The sequence below is a fragment of the Phacochoerus africanus genome, chromosome 12 (genome assembly GCF_016906955.1).
Source record: "Phacochoerus africanus isolate WHEZ1 chromosome 12, ROS_Pafr_v1, whole genome shotgun sequence".
Taxonomy (NCBI): domain Eukaryota; kingdom Metazoa; phylum Chordata; class Mammalia; order Artiodactyla; family Suidae; genus Phacochoerus; species Phacochoerus africanus.
Window position 1 is genome coordinate 30,306,777 of NC_062555.1, and position 16,465 is coordinate 30,323,241.

Sequence of the window (16,465 nt, forward strand, 5' to 3'; positions counted from 1 at the left end):
CAACTGAGTGAGGCCAGGGATCGAACCCTCATCCTCATGGACACTAGTTGGTTCGTTACCACTAAGCCACAACAGGAACTACAGAATCTGATAAGTTTTCTAAGTTTTACAATCCTGTGGTTTTTTTTAAACATAACCAGTGGAGTTCCCATTGCGGCTTGGCAGGTTAAGGACCCAACCTTGTCTCTATGAAGATATAAGTTAGATTCCTGGCCTTGCTCAGTGGGTTAAGGATCTGGTGTTGCCATAAGCTTTGGTGTAGGTTGCAGATGCAGTTGTGGCACAGGCCTGTGGCTGCAACTCCAATTGGACCCCTGGCCCAAGAACTTCTATTTGCCACAGGTGCGGCTAGAAAAACACACACACACAAACACACACAAATATAATCAGCAACTTCTGTTATCAAAAAGATATCATTTAGGGAGTTCCCATCATGGCGCAGTAGTTAAGGAATCCGACTAGGAACCATGAGGTTGCGGGTTCAATCCCTGGCCTTGCTCAGTGGGTTAAGGATCCAGCATTGCCATGAGCTATGGTGTAGGCCACAGACGTGGCTCAGATCCCGTGTTGCTGTCGCTCTGGTGTAGGCCGGCGACTACAGCTCCAATTCAACCCCTAGCCTGGGAATCTCCATATGCCGTGGAAGCTGCCCTAGAAAAGGCAAAAAGACAAAAAAAAAAAAAAAAGATATCATATAGGAGTTCCCTTGGTGGCTCAGCAGGTTAAAGATACAGTGTTGCCACTGCTGTAGTGTGAGTTCAACCCCTGGCCCAGGAATTTCCACACACTGTGAGTGTAGCCAAATTAAAACAAAAACAAAAACCCAGGTCATTTGACTATATTCTCCCTTATTTGGGCTTTCCTTTACTTCAAAATCTTCCTACAGGAGTTCCTGTTGTGACTCAGCAGTAACCAACCCGACTAGTATCCATGGGGCTGTGGGTTCGATCCCTGGCTTTACTCAGTGGGTTAAGGATCTGGCGTTGCCATGAGCTGTGATGTAGGCCAGAAGATATAGCTCCGATTCAACCCTTAGCCTGGGAACTTCCATATGCTGAATGTCCAACCCTAAAAAGAAAAAAAAAAAAGAGAAATACAAAATCATCCTAAAAACTCTTAACTTACAAGGCAAAGGTTCACAGGTAACCCACAGCAACAACTTTGGTTCTGTTCATACAACAGTCTCTTCTTGTTTTGATTTTTCTTTAAGTTTGAGTCTAAGCTCCCAGGTAAGGGGTCAAATCAGAGCTGCAGCTGCATCCTACACCACAGCAACACTGGATCCAAGCCACATCTGTGACCTACACAGCAGCTTGAGGCAACGCCAGATCCTTAACCCACTGAGCAAGTCCAGGTATCAAACTTGCATCCTCATGGAAACAACATCAGGTCCACAACAGAAACTCCATGAGAAGCATTTTTAAAAGCACTTCCCAGGAGTTCCCATTGTGGCGCAGCAGAAATGAATCCGACTAGTAACCATGAGGTTACAGGTTCAACCCCTTGCCTCGCTCAGTGGGTCAAGGATCCAGTGTTGCTGGGTGCTGTGGTGTGGGTTGCAGATGTGGCTCAGCTCCTGTGTTGCTGTGGCTGTGGTGTAGGCAGGCAGCTGTAGCTCTGATTCGACCCCTGGCTGAGACCCTGAGAACCTCCATATCCCACAGGTGCAGCCCTAAAAAGCAAAAAAGTCAGGTTCCAAAATATAACTACTTAGGGTCGATTATATCATCTATACTTGGAATAAGATACATGGAAGTAATAACCTAGAACTCTTGGCTCTGCGGGCACCATTACTCATACAGTCTCACTAACAAGACTGGCTCCTTCTTCCTAACATGTGCAGAAAGAATCCAGAGAATGGAGAGAAAAAACAAAAGAAAACAGAGAATAACCATCTAACAAAATCCATGTCTAATATTTAAGAAATGTTATGTACTGTTAAAGAAATACTATTACAAATTACTTAATACTCTAAACAAGTAATGAATCCACCACTGGGAGCTCAATCTATAAATATTAACTATTCTGCTCATTCCAATTAAACCTACACATTGATTTGATCTGGAAATGTTAACTAAATTAGTATGGAATACCACCCTCCATTCTGTAACAAGTCCTCCACTGAGCACGTTTAATGAAAGCATGCAGATGGGACTAAAACATGTCTGTCATCTACATTAATCTTTTATGTATTATATAAGCTTTCTATTGAGACCAAAAGTATGCTGGATTGTGGAGATATGAACTGAGCTGAATCACAGACATTTTATTAAGAGGATGGTCGAAAATACAAATAATATATATGTGGTTCCTACCTTCCACTAGTCTAAATAGTTTCACAATCCATAGTTTGCTTGGTTCTATAAGGACTTTGGAGAACTAAGGTATAATCAAGCTCAGAAGGTCTTTAGAATATATGTGAAGACATCATTTTATTTCAAACCACAATTCGAAACACTATTTGTGGGAGTTCCCGTTGTAGCTCAGTGGTTAATGAATCCAACTAGGAACCATGAGGTTGCGGGTTCAATCCCTGGCCTTGTTCAGTGGGTTAAGGATCCGGCATTGCGGTGAGCTGTGGTGTAGGCCGTAGACATGGCTCGAATCCAGCGTTGCTGTGGCTCTGGCATAGGCCAGTGGCTACAGCTCTGATTCGACCCCTAGCCTGGGAACTTCTATATGCCGCTGGAGTGGCCCTAGAAAAGGAAAAAAAAAAAAAAACCAAAAAACACATATTGAGGTGTTTGTTTTATATTTAATGCTACGCATGGCAACTCCTAAACCTTTATGTGAGAAACTGGGGTTTAGAGGTGATTTTTGTTCACTCCATCATGGCATCACCCTAGAGAGACAGAGCAACCCCTTAAGTCGTACAGAAAACATGGGGAGGCAAGACTGAGACCTCTGCCCCTTCACACCAGCACATCACCATCCAACTTCTCTCACGTCTCCCAACACTAACTTTAGCTTGAGTTTACCCTTTTAAAACAGTTCCTTCATTGTGCACTCTCCTCCACTAAGAGTTTATTTTTTAAGAGCAGTTTTAGGTTTGCAGCATAGTTGAGAGGCAGGTACCAGATCTACCACACGCCCCGCTTCCACATGCAGAGCCTCTCCATTATCAACATGCCCCACTGCTTGCAGTGACAACGCCAGATCCATAACCTGCTATACTATAAAGGAATTCATAGATATAATACATAATGTGTGTAAAGGGTATCTTCAGACTACGATTATATAAATGCTTAAATGCTTTTCAAATATGAAACTACAGGGTTCCTCTAAGGATGTACAGATGAGAGGTTTCTAAAATGTTGTATCTATAAAGCAGATAGACTCCCTCTTCCCCCTTATTCAACTAAGTTCTGTATCAAGACAGGAAGATAAAAGGAAAAAAGTCTATTGTGGGCAACTGTAACTAAATCTGACTATAAAACAGAGGTACATGGAGTTCCTGTCATGGGGCAGAGGAAACGAATCCGACTAGGAACCATGAGGTTGCAGGTTTGATCCCTGCCCTTGCTCAGTGGGTTAAGGATCCAGCACTGTGGTCACAGATGTGGCTCAGATCCTGTGTTGCTGTGGTGGTGGTGTAGGCTGGCTGCTGTAGCTCCAATTTAACTCCTAGCCTGGGAACCTCCATATGCCGTGCATACAGCCCTAGTAAGTTAAAAAAAAAACAAAACAAAAAACAAAACAAAACAGCGGCATAAAGTTTCCACATAAAACATCCTAAATAATTTCACCCATGGGTTCACTAAACATTCACATAATGCACTTCAAAACAAACAAACAAACAAACACAACTTTTTGAACATTAAAATGGTCATATTCTTCTAGGCTAAAAAGAAAGGCCACCTGGAATCAAAAAGGGAAAGAGAGAAGGAAAACACAATGCTATGAAAATCTATAGGATTTCAGCATTACAGATGGTATATCTACATCAAGACAGAGTTGGGGAAGGGAAAGGATAAACTAGGGGATTAGGATCAACTGATACACACTACTATATATAAAATGGATAACCAACAAAGGCCTTCTGTACAGCACGAGGAACTATACTCAGTATTTTATAATAATCTATAAGAAAAAGACTGAAAAATAATATATACACATCACTGTACTGTACATGTGAAACTAACATTAACACTGTAAATCAACTATATTTATATTTTTAAAAAGAAGTTATGAAAAAAAATTAAGGAACTCTGAATAAGGCAGCCTGTGGTTAATAATAACGTATTAATATTGATTCATTAATTCTAATAAATGGATCATACTAATGTAAAATATTCCTAATAGTGGAATTTGGATAGGAAGTGTTTGGTAACTCTCTGTAATATGCTCTTGGTTTTTCTGTAAATCTTAAGCTTTTTTTTTTCTTTTTCTTTTTCTGGCCACACCTGCAGCATACGGAAATTCCCAGGCTAGGGGTTGAATCAGAATTGCAGCTGCAGGCCTCCACCACAGCCACAGCAACACCAGATCTGAGCCACATCTGCAACTTCCACCACAGCTTGCAGCAATGCCGGATCCTTAAGCCACTGAGCAAGGCCAGGGATCGAACCCAAATCCTCTTGGATACTAGCTGGGTTCTTAACCTGCTAAGCTGTAACAGGAATGCCTAAAACTCTTCTTCTTCTTCTTCAAAAAAATTTTTTTTAGGGCCACACTGGGGGCACATGGATGTCCCCAGGCTAGGGGTTGAATTGGAGCTATAGCTGCTGGCCTACACCACAGCCACAACAACGTGGGATCTGAGCCTCATCTGCAACCTACCCCACGGCTCATGGCAATGCCAATCCTTAATCCACTGAGCAAGGCCAGGGATCGAACCTGCGTCCTCATGGATGCTAGTCAGTTTCATTAACGACACTGAGCCACAAAGGGAACACCAAAAAGAAATTTTTTTAAGAAACTGAGAACTATGTCTAGTCAGTTATGATGGAGCATGATAATGGGAGAAAAAAGAACATGTATGTGTATATGTAACTGGGAAACCACGCTGTACAATAGAAAAAAAATTGTATTGGGGAAATAACAGTAAAAAAATTTGTAATAAAATAAATTTCTCAACCTTAACAAAAAAAAAAAGGGACAAGTTTTGATTAGCAGTTTACCCTCTGAAATTGTTATTATCTTCCTACCTCTCTACACCACAGTAACAATTCTTAAAAATTATAGGCCTTGTTGCTCTAATGTAAAATAACTCAAAAGGTGTAAACAATTATGACATTCTTCTTTCTATCAAGGGCCTAAAATAAGTGGGAAGTTGGCATAATACTGTTTTGTTTTGTTTTTTTTTTGTCTTTTGGTCTTTTCTAGGGCCGCACACTCGGCATACGGAGGTTCCCAGGCTAGGGGTCTAATTGGAGCTGTAGCCACTGGCCTACACCACAGCCACAGCAACACTGTGCAACCTACACCACAGACACGTCTGCAACCTACACCACAGCTCAAGGCAATGCCAGATCCTTAACTGAGTGAGGCCAAGGATCGAATCCACAACATCATGGTTCCTAGTCAGATTCGTTAACCACTGCGCGACGACAGGAACTCCCCATTTTGCTTTTAATTAGAAAAGTTTTTACCTGAATAATCTGGCAAACACCATCATTATAAGGGATCTGTTAGCTATCCAGCATTATTAAGTCTCCTTCAACATTCTATCTTAAAATCTCCTTGGAGACCCCAGCCAGCAAGAGAGAGCAGGCAGGCAAGTTATTTCATATGTTGTACTTTCATGTGACAACCAGGAATACACTTTAAACGGTAAGTTGAATGCAAAAGCATAAGCCATAAGTAGATAACAACCAACTTCTCATTGGAAGAAAGGAACATCTATAGCAAAGTTAATACAGATTTCAGCTTTTGATAACAAAAGAATATTTCCTGTACAACTTTATTCATTCCAAAAACAAGCTTTTTATATGGCTGCTCTCAAAACAGAACAAAGACATTAATGGAAATATCCATAAAGCAAAGTCTTCTCAACAATGGCTTCTGCACATAAGCAAGGCCTTTGCATTCCCCCCAAAGACCATAAAGCAAAATAAGCAGTGAATAAAAACAGGTTAAGGCTAGCCCACTCACCCTCAAACTGTCTCCAGACAAGAATAAATTGTAGGGGTTGAGAATTCGCTCATAATGCCCTCTGATATGGGAGCCCACAGCTTTGCCAGGAGCAAACCCCATCTTGGTGGCAATTTTGGTCCATTTTCTATCCTTGCAAACAACTGCAAATCCACCTTCCTCTGCAACTAACTGTTAAATAAAATAGCAAAAGAAATTAGAAACACCTACATGGAAATCACTTCTAATTCCCTTGACCCTAGGTTTGACTCCAAGAATGAAAATGTTCTTGGCTGTCGTTATCTTTTAAAAATATATCTTCCAAGTCAAAAAAATACATACATGTACTATTAATTTTAAATCAGAAATCTGAAACAGTGCTTTTGATAACAGAGTCCATAAACGTATACTCCTCCAAAAGCTACCTCTCAGTTCTCCAACACAGTCAAGATTTTCCATGAGGAAGAAATAAATTAACAATAAAATCTCTAAGAAAGGATCCTAGTATTTGGTCCAATTCCTACTCCATAAACTAAGAATGGGAGTATGTCTGGTGGAAAGGATGCAGGCTTTAGACTGAAATAAACTTTGAGGTATAGAATTATAACAGCCTTTTCGGCTTGGTAAATTTGGATGCTGAAAGCCTCTGTTGTCTTATCTATAAAAAAATAAAAAAGGAATATCTAATAGGTCTATTATGAAGTTTGTAGCACCAAAATACTTCTTTTCACAAGATAAAGTTTTTGGAACTGACAAGCAGAGATGAATTCATCGCTAAATTGAATGAAGAATTTCATTTTATATATTTCAAACAGTAAGTTTCTTCTTAAGGACAAGAAGATCAAATGCATGCTGTACAAAAAATTGTTAAATGAAAAAGATGATCATTAGGTTTTACCTTATTAAGCTGAAACAAGTCCAAAATCTTCCTCTCCACGTGTGGAATTTTCAGAGTACTTCCCTGTAATTCCCAGTATTTTGCAATCTGATCCAAGAAATTTAATTTTACACGAGTTTGAGCCTAAATGACAAAGAATTGAGTTTTAATCTTATCTAGCTTATTACAAAGCTTCTGTTAACATGTACATGTGGTATTTTTCACTCATAGAATAATTAAGTGCAATACCCACTAGAGAAACTGTCCCAAAACATACAATATAAAGCTAGTTAAATAACTATATGTTAGTTCTACAAAAATTTAATTCAGCTCCTACCACGCGCCATGCAAGTAGCAGTTAAACACTCAGCAGGCAATCAGAAAGGTGCTTCATTTAAGGAGTAAGTAAGCTTCTATATGCCCCTTTGGTCTTTTTACAAATTGGGTATTTTAAAGGCCTATTCTCTCCAAGTACAACTTTTCTTATTTGCTCAAACACAAATCTAAAACCAGATTTAGAGGGAGCTCCCACTGTGGCACAGTGGGCTAAGGATGCAGCGCTGCTGCTGCTCAGATTCAATCCCCAGCCTAGGAACTTCCACATGCTTTGGGTGCCTTCCAAAAAGAAAACATAATAACTAAAAATAAAAATACATAAAAACTGATTTACAAAAATGGGCCTAAATGCTTTGTGGGTTTTTCGTTGATTTTTTTTTTTTTTTTGCTTTTTTAGGCCTCACCTGTGGCATATGGAGGTTCCCAGGCTGGGACAGAATTGGAGCTGTAGCTGCCGACCTACCCATAGCCACAGCAATGCCAGATACGAGCAGTGTATGTGACTTATGCCACAGCTCATAGCAACGCTGGATCCTTAACCCACTGAGCAAGGCCCGGGATAAAACCCACATCCTCATGGATACTAGTCAGATTTGTTAACCTCTGAGCCACAGTGGGAACTCTGGGTCTACACAAATTTTACTAAGTCTTGATAAATACAACAGAAAACCAGAAACTTTCGTTTTCTTTTTAAGGCCACACACAGCGGCATATGGAAGTTTCTGGGCTGGGGTCAAATTGGAGCTGCAGCCTACGCCACAGCCATGGCAAGAACAGTTCTGAGTCACAACTTGTGGCAACACCAGATCCTTAACCCACTAAGCCAGGCCAGGGATTGAACCCGCATTATCACAGAGACAAGGTTGGGTCCTTAACCTGCTGAGCCACAACAGGAATTCCCAGTCAGACAATTTTAATAGTTTTAACTTGCGCAAGACCCAAACTGAGATCAATATTCATATTTTCCTCACCAAATCAAAGTTAATATCTATCTCCCTGCCTTTCAAGCACAACATGAAAATACACTGAAATACCTGAAAACAAATACATGGGTGCTACTATTGCCAACGTCAACAGAAGTTCAGTGGACATATGTTCCATTTAAGTACAAAATGTTTGGTTTAGGACTTCCCATTATGGCTCAGTGGTTAATGAACCCAACTAGCAACCATGAGGTCACAGATTCGATCCCTGGCCTTGCTCAGTGGGTTAAGGATTCGGCATTGCCCTGACCTATAATGCAGGTTGAAGATGCAGCTTGGATCCCACATTGCTTTGGCTGTGGTGTATGCTGTCAGTCACAGCTCCTATTAGACCCCTGCCTAGGAACGTCCATATGCTGCGGGTGCAGGCCTAAAAAACACAAAAAGACAACAACAAAAACAAATTAAAATAAAAAGGAATGATTTAGAACAGGAAAACAGGAGTTCCCATCGTGGCTCAGTAGTGTCCATGAGGATGCAGGTTCAATCCCTGGCTTCACTCAGTGGGTTAAAGATGCAGCATGGCTGTGAGCTTGGTGTAGGTCGCAGATGCAGCCTGGATCCAGTGTTGCTGTGGCTGTGGTGGAGGCCACCAGCTGAAGCTCTGATTCGACCCCTAGCCTGGGAACTTTCATATGCCGAAGGTACGGTCCTAAAAAGAACAAAAAAAAAAGAAAGAAAAAAGCATGGTTCAATACCAACATCAGACTAGCAAAACATTCATGTAAAGAATGTACTTCAGGAGTTCCCATCACAGCTTAGTGGTAACAAATCCGACTAGTATCCAGGGATGTTCAATCCCTGGTCTCCCTCAGTGGGTTAATGATCCAGCATTGCTGTGAGCTGTGTAGGTTGCAGATGCAGCATGGATCCTGTGTTGCTGTGGCTATGGTATATGTAGGCCATCAGCTGCAGCTCCAATTCAAACCCTAGCCCCGGAACTTCTATATGCCGAAGGTGTGGCCCTAAAACACACACACACACACACACACACACACACGCGCGCGCGCGCACACACACACACACACACACACATACCACACACACACAGACATAGATATAAATAAATGCTATCAATACCCAATCCTTATTCACGATGCACTTAAGGATTTAAGTCACCCAGGAACTAAAGAACAAACACTGCCTCTTCACTAGAGAATCCCCTGTACTCCTCACTCCTCTGTGGGAAAGTAAAGTATTACTATTAAATCTAATTGAAGACATGTATGTTGGAAGAATATCAGAATAAGAGAATCTTTTCCATTAAATGGTTCTGAAAGTACATGGCTTTCAAAATCTAAATTCTATTGGCTGCCACCTAGATTTAAAAGGATTTAGGGGTTCCCGTCGTGGCACAGTGGTTAACGAATCCGACTAGGAACCATGAGGTTGTGGGTTCGATCCCTACCCTTGCTCAGTGGGTTAACGATCCGGCATTGCCGTGAGCTGTGGTGTAGGCTGCAGACGCAGCTTGGATCCCGCGTTGCTGTGGCTCTGGTGTAGGCCGGTGGCTCCAGCTCCGATGAGACCCCTAGGCCGGGAACCTCCATATGCTGCAGGAGCGGCCCAAGAAATAGCAAAAAGACAGAGAAAAAAAAATGCATTAATAAATTAATAAGCCGACATTTATTGACAGAAATCCATGTTTTTAATGAAACCGAGTTTGGTACAAGGGCTTACTGCCATCCATTTTACCACGATTATCAGTTAGTAGCCATATTTTAGGTTCATTAAAACCACTAGATTTGTGACAGTCTTTTCAAAGAAGCCCCCTCTAGAATACAGGCAACCAGAATATCAATTAAGACATTACCTCCAATTCATTCAGTCTCTGGATACGTGGGGTAAAATGCAGTTTGTCAACATCACATGCAAATGGTGGTTGCCAATCCTAGTAGAGAAGCAAAGGCTTTTATCAGAAAAATTTGTAACTCCAACATTTAAAAAATTATGTCACAATTAAAACCCTGGTCAAATAAAGCACATCTTATCTCTCATGACTCAAACAAAATAGAACACAAAGTAGTAGTTTCTTAATCTTTTTTCCACCAGAACAGCAGAGTATGTATGATTATCCTTCTTCAGATAAATGACACATCCTGCACACATGCATCCTCACACCAGTCTAGCCAGCACTGTCCCTGAGCCTCAACCTCTGCTGAAAAAATACCAACTTACGTAAAAGAGATTTTGGCTCCTCTATCCCATAAGTACCTTTCCTTTTGCAAAATAACTATATTAGTGTCCAATTACTTATAAACTGTATTTTAATACATGCAACCTAGTAACATGAACTTTTATTATAAAATTAAGGGTAAGTTCTTCTGTGGGGGGGGAGAAACAAACTGACATCCAAAACCAATTTTAAGAATCATCTTTGGGAGTTCTTATACGGCTCAGTAGGTTAAGGACCCTGTGTTGTCATGAAGCTTGGTTTACTGCTGTAGGACAGGTTTGATCCCTGGCCTGAAAACCCACATGCCATGAGCACAGCCCCCCCCCCCAAAAAAAACAACTATGTTGTGTTATTAGGTATAGAGTTTCCATTTGGAATAATGAAAAGGTTCTGGAGATGGAGAATGGTGATGAGTGTACAATATTGTGAATATACCTAATGTTACTGAATTGCACCCTTAAGTTGTTATAATAGTATATTTTGTATTATGTATTATTTTAATACTTCCAAACAGTTTTTTGTTTGTTTTTGTCTTTTCTAGGGCCGCAACTGAAGCATATGAAGGTTCCCAGGCTAGGGGTCCAAATGGAGCTGTAGCTGCCGGCCTATGCCAGAGCCACAGCAACTCGAGATCTGAGCTGCGTCTGCGACCTACACCACAGCTCACAGCAACGCCAGATCCTTAACCCACTGAGGATAGGGATTGGGCAAGCAACCTCATGGTTCCTAATCTGATTTGTTAACCACTGAGCCATGATGAGAACTCCCAAAACAGTTTTTAAAAAACGAAAAAATTTATTCTGGGAGTTCCCATTGTGGCTCAGTGGTTAACGAATCCGACTAGGAACCAAGAGGTTGCGGGTTGGATTCCTGGCCTCGCTCAGTGGGTTAAGGATCCTGAGTTGCCATGAGCTATGGTGTAGGTCACAGACATGGCTCGGATCCCATGTTGCTATGGCTGTGGTGTAGGCTGGTGCCTACAGCTCTGATTAGATTCCTAGTCTGGGAACCTCCAAATGCCGCTGGTGCGGCCCTGGAAAAGACCCCCCCAAAAAAAATTATTCTGTCATATAGCTCTATTTATTGACACTGAAAATTGTCCTTATTATGTTATATGGGGGAAAGAAAAATAAGGTACCACACAGAAAAATTTCAAAATGGAAAGAGAAGTTCTCATTGTGGTACAGTGGAAACAAATCCGACTAGGAACCATGAGGTTGCCAGTTTGAATCCTGGCCTCGCTCAGTGGGTTAAGGATCCAGCGTTGCCGTGAGCTGTGGTGTAGGCTGGCAGCTGTATCTCCTATTTGACCCCTAGCCTGGCAACTTCCACATGCTGCAGGTACGGTCCTAAAAAGCAAAAAAAAAAAAAAAAAAGCTGGAATGAGACAGCAAAAAGGTTAACCATGGTTCTCTTCAGTAGGATTATAGATGACTTTTATTTTGCTTTCTTATTGATTTTATTGTATTTACTTTTCTTCTTTTTAGGGCCACACCTGTGGCATATGGAAGTTTCTGGGCTAGGGGTTGAATTGGAGCTGCAGCTGCTGGCCTACACCTACACCAGAGCTCACAACAATGCCAGAAACTTTTTTTTTTGGGGGGGGGGGTATTTCAGGGCCACACCCACCACATATGGAGGTTCCCATCCTAGGGGTCAAATCGGAGCTCTAGCTGCTGGCCTAGGCCGAAGCCACAGCAGTGTGGGATCCAAGCTAAGTCTTCTACCTACACCACAGCTCTCAGCAATGTCAGATCCTTGACCCACTGAGCGAGGCCAGGGCTCGAACCGACATCCTCATAGGTACTAGTTGGTTTCTTAACCTGCTGAGCCACCACAGGAGCTCCTTCCTTATCCATTCATTCATTCATTCATTCATTTATTTATCTTTTTGCCTTTTCTAGGGCCACTCCCAAGGCATATAGAGGTTCCTAGGCTAGGGGTCTAATCAAAGCTATAGCCACCTGCCTACGCCAGAGCCATGGCAACGCAGGATCAGAACCAAGTCTGTGTCCTACACCACAGCTCACGGCAACACCAGATCCTTAACCCGCTGAGCAAGGCCAGGGATTGAACCCGAAACCTCATGGTTCCTAAGTTGGATTCGTTAACCACTGCGCCACGACGGGAACTTCCCTTATTCATTTTAAATACAATCTGAAATATATTAAATACAGCAAGTAATACCTATTAAATAATAAATTATTTTGTGTTAAGAGAACAAGCTAATACAAATGCTAGTACCTCTGTAAATAACAAAACGCTCTGCTGCTAGAATAAAGAATATCTAGATGTTCTAAACACAGAAAGAAAGCCAACACTGGACGAGTGAGAAACCAGAACATGTAAATTTGTGTTAACATATGTAAATTTTAGAGTTAAAAATAATAAAAAGGAGGTAAGGTTATTTTTATTTCAAATTTAAACTACTGGAGTTATACTACTGACGGCTTTTAGTCTATAAGTAAAACAAGGTTTTGTTTTTGTGAAAATGCTCACCAGCAATGCCTGATTAAGTACTATGTTAAAAGGAAGATTAAATTTTACCATTTTTTTCTAAAAATGGACAAAAGCAGGTTACAAACTGATACAAAGCTATTTTACTAACACTTCAAAAAGAAGAGGAAGAAAAAAAGAAAGGAAAAAATGGCAGTATTGTTTAAGAAGTCAATTATGGGAGTTCCCAAAGTGGCTCAGTGGTATTGAACCCAATTAGCATCCATGAGGACTTGAGTTCGATTCCTGGCCCCAATCAGTGGATTAAGGATCTGGCGTTGCTGTGATCTGTGGTGTAGGTCACAGACGTGGCTCAGATCCGGCGTTGCTGTGGCTGTGGTGTAGGCTGGCAGCTATAGCTCCAATTCCACCCCTAGCCTGGGAACTTTCATGTGCCGCAGGTGCAGCCCTAAAAGAAAAAAGAATTTAATTTTGGATAAAGCCTTCAAGTGTTCAATGCTGTCATACAGCCTCTTTGACAAAGACCTTGGCTAATGTTTATATGTCAGTTGAAAATACACTATATTCCTAATAAACACTTTCTTTTTTTGGCCGCCCCAAAGCATATGGAGCTCCTGAACCTACTGTGCAACTGCGGCAACCATGTATCCTTTAACCCACTATGCTGGGCTGGGGATAGAACCTACATCCTGGCACTGCAGAGATGCTGCCAATTCTGTTGTTAATAAACTTTAAAAATACTGCCAACTCCATCCTGAGTCAAAAAGATTAAGGTGATTTTTGTTTACCTTGATAACTACAGATTAAGTAATGTGTTTAATTATACAGAATGCAATGTAGCAGAAGGAAATCATACTGCTTCTTAATATTCTATGACAGGCTAATAGGAAGGCTTTATATTGCTCAGAGCTTTGCTTCCTAATACTTGATAAAAGTGATAGGCTTTCTAAAGTGAGTTGATCTGAGTTGAAGATTAGACTAAAAATACATAAAAAATAGTATGTCAGATTATACAAGAAAATGAGTAACATACCGTCCAAATGACCTGAAACTTCTATAGATTGAGACTTAGGGGAAATGCATAGTGATATCCTCCAGTGAATCAAAATGCCTTCTAATCCCAAAACACAATGATTATAGATATTAATTTAATCTTTAGTCTATATATTAAAGTTCTGTAAGGTGAACGATGTCTTTGTACGTATGTATGGATAGACAGTACATAATTTATACCTGTTTTAGCCTGAAGCCTTTTCAAATAAAATGATCCTAAAAATTAAACATAAAAAAACCCAGGGGAGTTCCCATCATGGCTCAGAGGAAACAAATCTGACTAGTATTCATGAGGACGCAGATTCAATCCCTGTCTCACTCAGTGAGTGAGTTAAGTATCTGGCATTGCCGTGAGCTGTGGTGTCAGTCACGGACACAGTCCAGATCTGGCACTGCTGTGGCTGTGGTGTAGGCTGGCAGCTATAGCTCTGATTCGACCCCTAGCCTGGGAACCTCAGTATGTCGCAGGTGAGACCCTAAAAAAAGACCAAAAAAAGACAAAAAAACAGTATATATGTCACTAAGGAAGTTCACACAGTGACAAGTGGGTAAAATACGTTTAAGCTAAAAAGGTTTCAGTGGATCTTCCCTTCATTAAATACAGATCACTACAAACTTTGTCATCTTTTCTGGTTAACAAAGAATGAGAGAAAATGGGTTAAGTGTCATTCAGTTTTGAGACATTCATTGTCAGCTGCAAAATTCCTCTCCAATAAAAGAATTACATATTATTTGCAATGCTCACTGTCATATGAGAAAAGAGATATCCTTGTCAAAGTCTGGCCTCACTGGGCCATGATTTTTATATATGGTTAATAGTCATCAAGGAAGAAACCATAATAAAGCCTCTAAGAAGTGAAAACTTTCAAAAAGAAATATAATCCTCAAATTAAGTAGTCAAATAAAAATGAAAATCTCCATTTAGAAACACGGTGACAATTTTTGTTTGACACTTATCTAAAAGGGGTATCATGTAACCTAACCAAAACTTTCAGCCTCTACCAATAAAATGGTTCAGAAAAAAATGTTGTCTTTTTAGGGCCACACCCACAGCACATGGAGGTTCCCAGGCTAGGGGTCGGATCAGAGGTGTAGCTGCCGACCTGCACCATAGCCACAGTAATGCCAGATCCAAGCTGTATCTGCAACCTACACCACAGCTCACAGCAACAGCGGATCCTTAACCCTCTGAGCAAAAAAGCCAGGGATCAAACCCAAGTCCTCATGGATACCGGTCAGATTCGCTACCACTGAGCCACAGCGGGAACTCCAAAATCATTTTTTTCTAACATAAAAACAGCATTTCCAGATGAACTCGGTAAAGATTACAAGGAGTTTCATATACGTTTCCTGAAATTTTAATTTCCTTTAAAAACCTTAAAATGATTTTGTTTTAACCATTTCAAAATAAAAGTACAGCTACATTATTTAAAAGCTCCATTATTTTGCAGAGCATTAAAAAATATACTCTCTTTGGAGTTTCTGTGGTGGCTCAGTGGTTAACGAACCCAACTAGTAACCATAGGCTGCGGGTTCGATCCCTGGCCTCGCTCAGTGGGTTAAGGAATATATATATATTCTTTGGACTTACTGTTGTGGCTCAGCTGTAACAAACTCCCAACTAGTATCCATGATGACACAGGTTCAATCCCTGGCCTTGCTCTGTGGGTTAAGGATCCAGTGTTGCTATGAGCTGTGGTGTCAGTTGCAGACATGGCTCAGATCTCACATTGCTGTGGCTGTGGTGTAGACCAGCAGCTGTAGCTCTGATTTGACCCCTAGCCTGGGAACTTCCAGATGCCCTGGGTTCAGGCCTAAAACAGGTAAAAATCAGCATCAAAAGCACATTATAGTTACTTTACAAAGAATAACATTAATTAAAAACCAAAGGATTTTTCTAATCGCATATGTTCAATCAAAAACCCAGTCATCATTGAATAAAAGGATTTTAATCCAATGCCAGTGGAGTTAAACTCAATATTCTAAATGCAGATTCTTATAGTGTCTTTTTTTTTTTTTTTGCTATGTTAGGGCCACACTCATGGCATATGGAGGTTCCCAGGCAAGGGGTCTAATCGGAGTTACAGCTGCTGTTCTACACCACAGTCACAGCAACGCCAGATCCCAGCCTCATCTGCGACCTACACCAAAGCTCACAGCAATGCCAGATGCTTAACTCAGTGAGCAAGGACAGGGATCGAACCCGAAACCTCATAGTTCCTAGTCAGATTTGTTTCTGTTGTGCCAAAACGGGAACTGCAACACAAAACTTTATTTATTTATTTATTGTCTTTTCTATGGTTGCACCCATGGCATATGGAGGTTCCCAGGCTAGGGGTCCAATCGGAGCTGTAGCTGCTGGCCTACACCAGAGCCACAGCAACGACAGATCCGAGCCGCGTCTGCGACCTACACCACAGCTCACAGCAACACCGGATCCTTAACCTCAGCGAGGCCAGGGATCGAACCCACAACCACATGGTTCCTAGTCAGATTTGTTTTTTTTTTTTT

At 41.1% G+C, this 16,465-nt stretch overlaps 1 protein-coding gene across 1 annotated transcript in view; it reads right to left on the bottom strand.

Annotated features, from left to right (window-relative positions):
• Positions 1-16,465, bottom strand: part of KDM5B (lysine demethylase 5B) — a 93,036-nt gene that overhangs the window by 51,068 nt on the left and 25,503 nt on the right. Inside the window, exons 2-4 of the mRNA XM_047755526.1 lie at positions 10,082-10,159; positions 6,971-7,093; positions 6,094-6,264 (exon numbers count right to left, since the gene is read on the bottom strand). Of these exons, the coding sequence (XP_047611482.1) occupies positions 6,094-6,264; positions 6,971-7,093; positions 10,082-10,159 (372 nt within the window). The remainder of the gene's footprint in view (positions 1-6,093; positions 6,265-6,970; positions 7,094-10,081; positions 10,160-16,465) is intronic.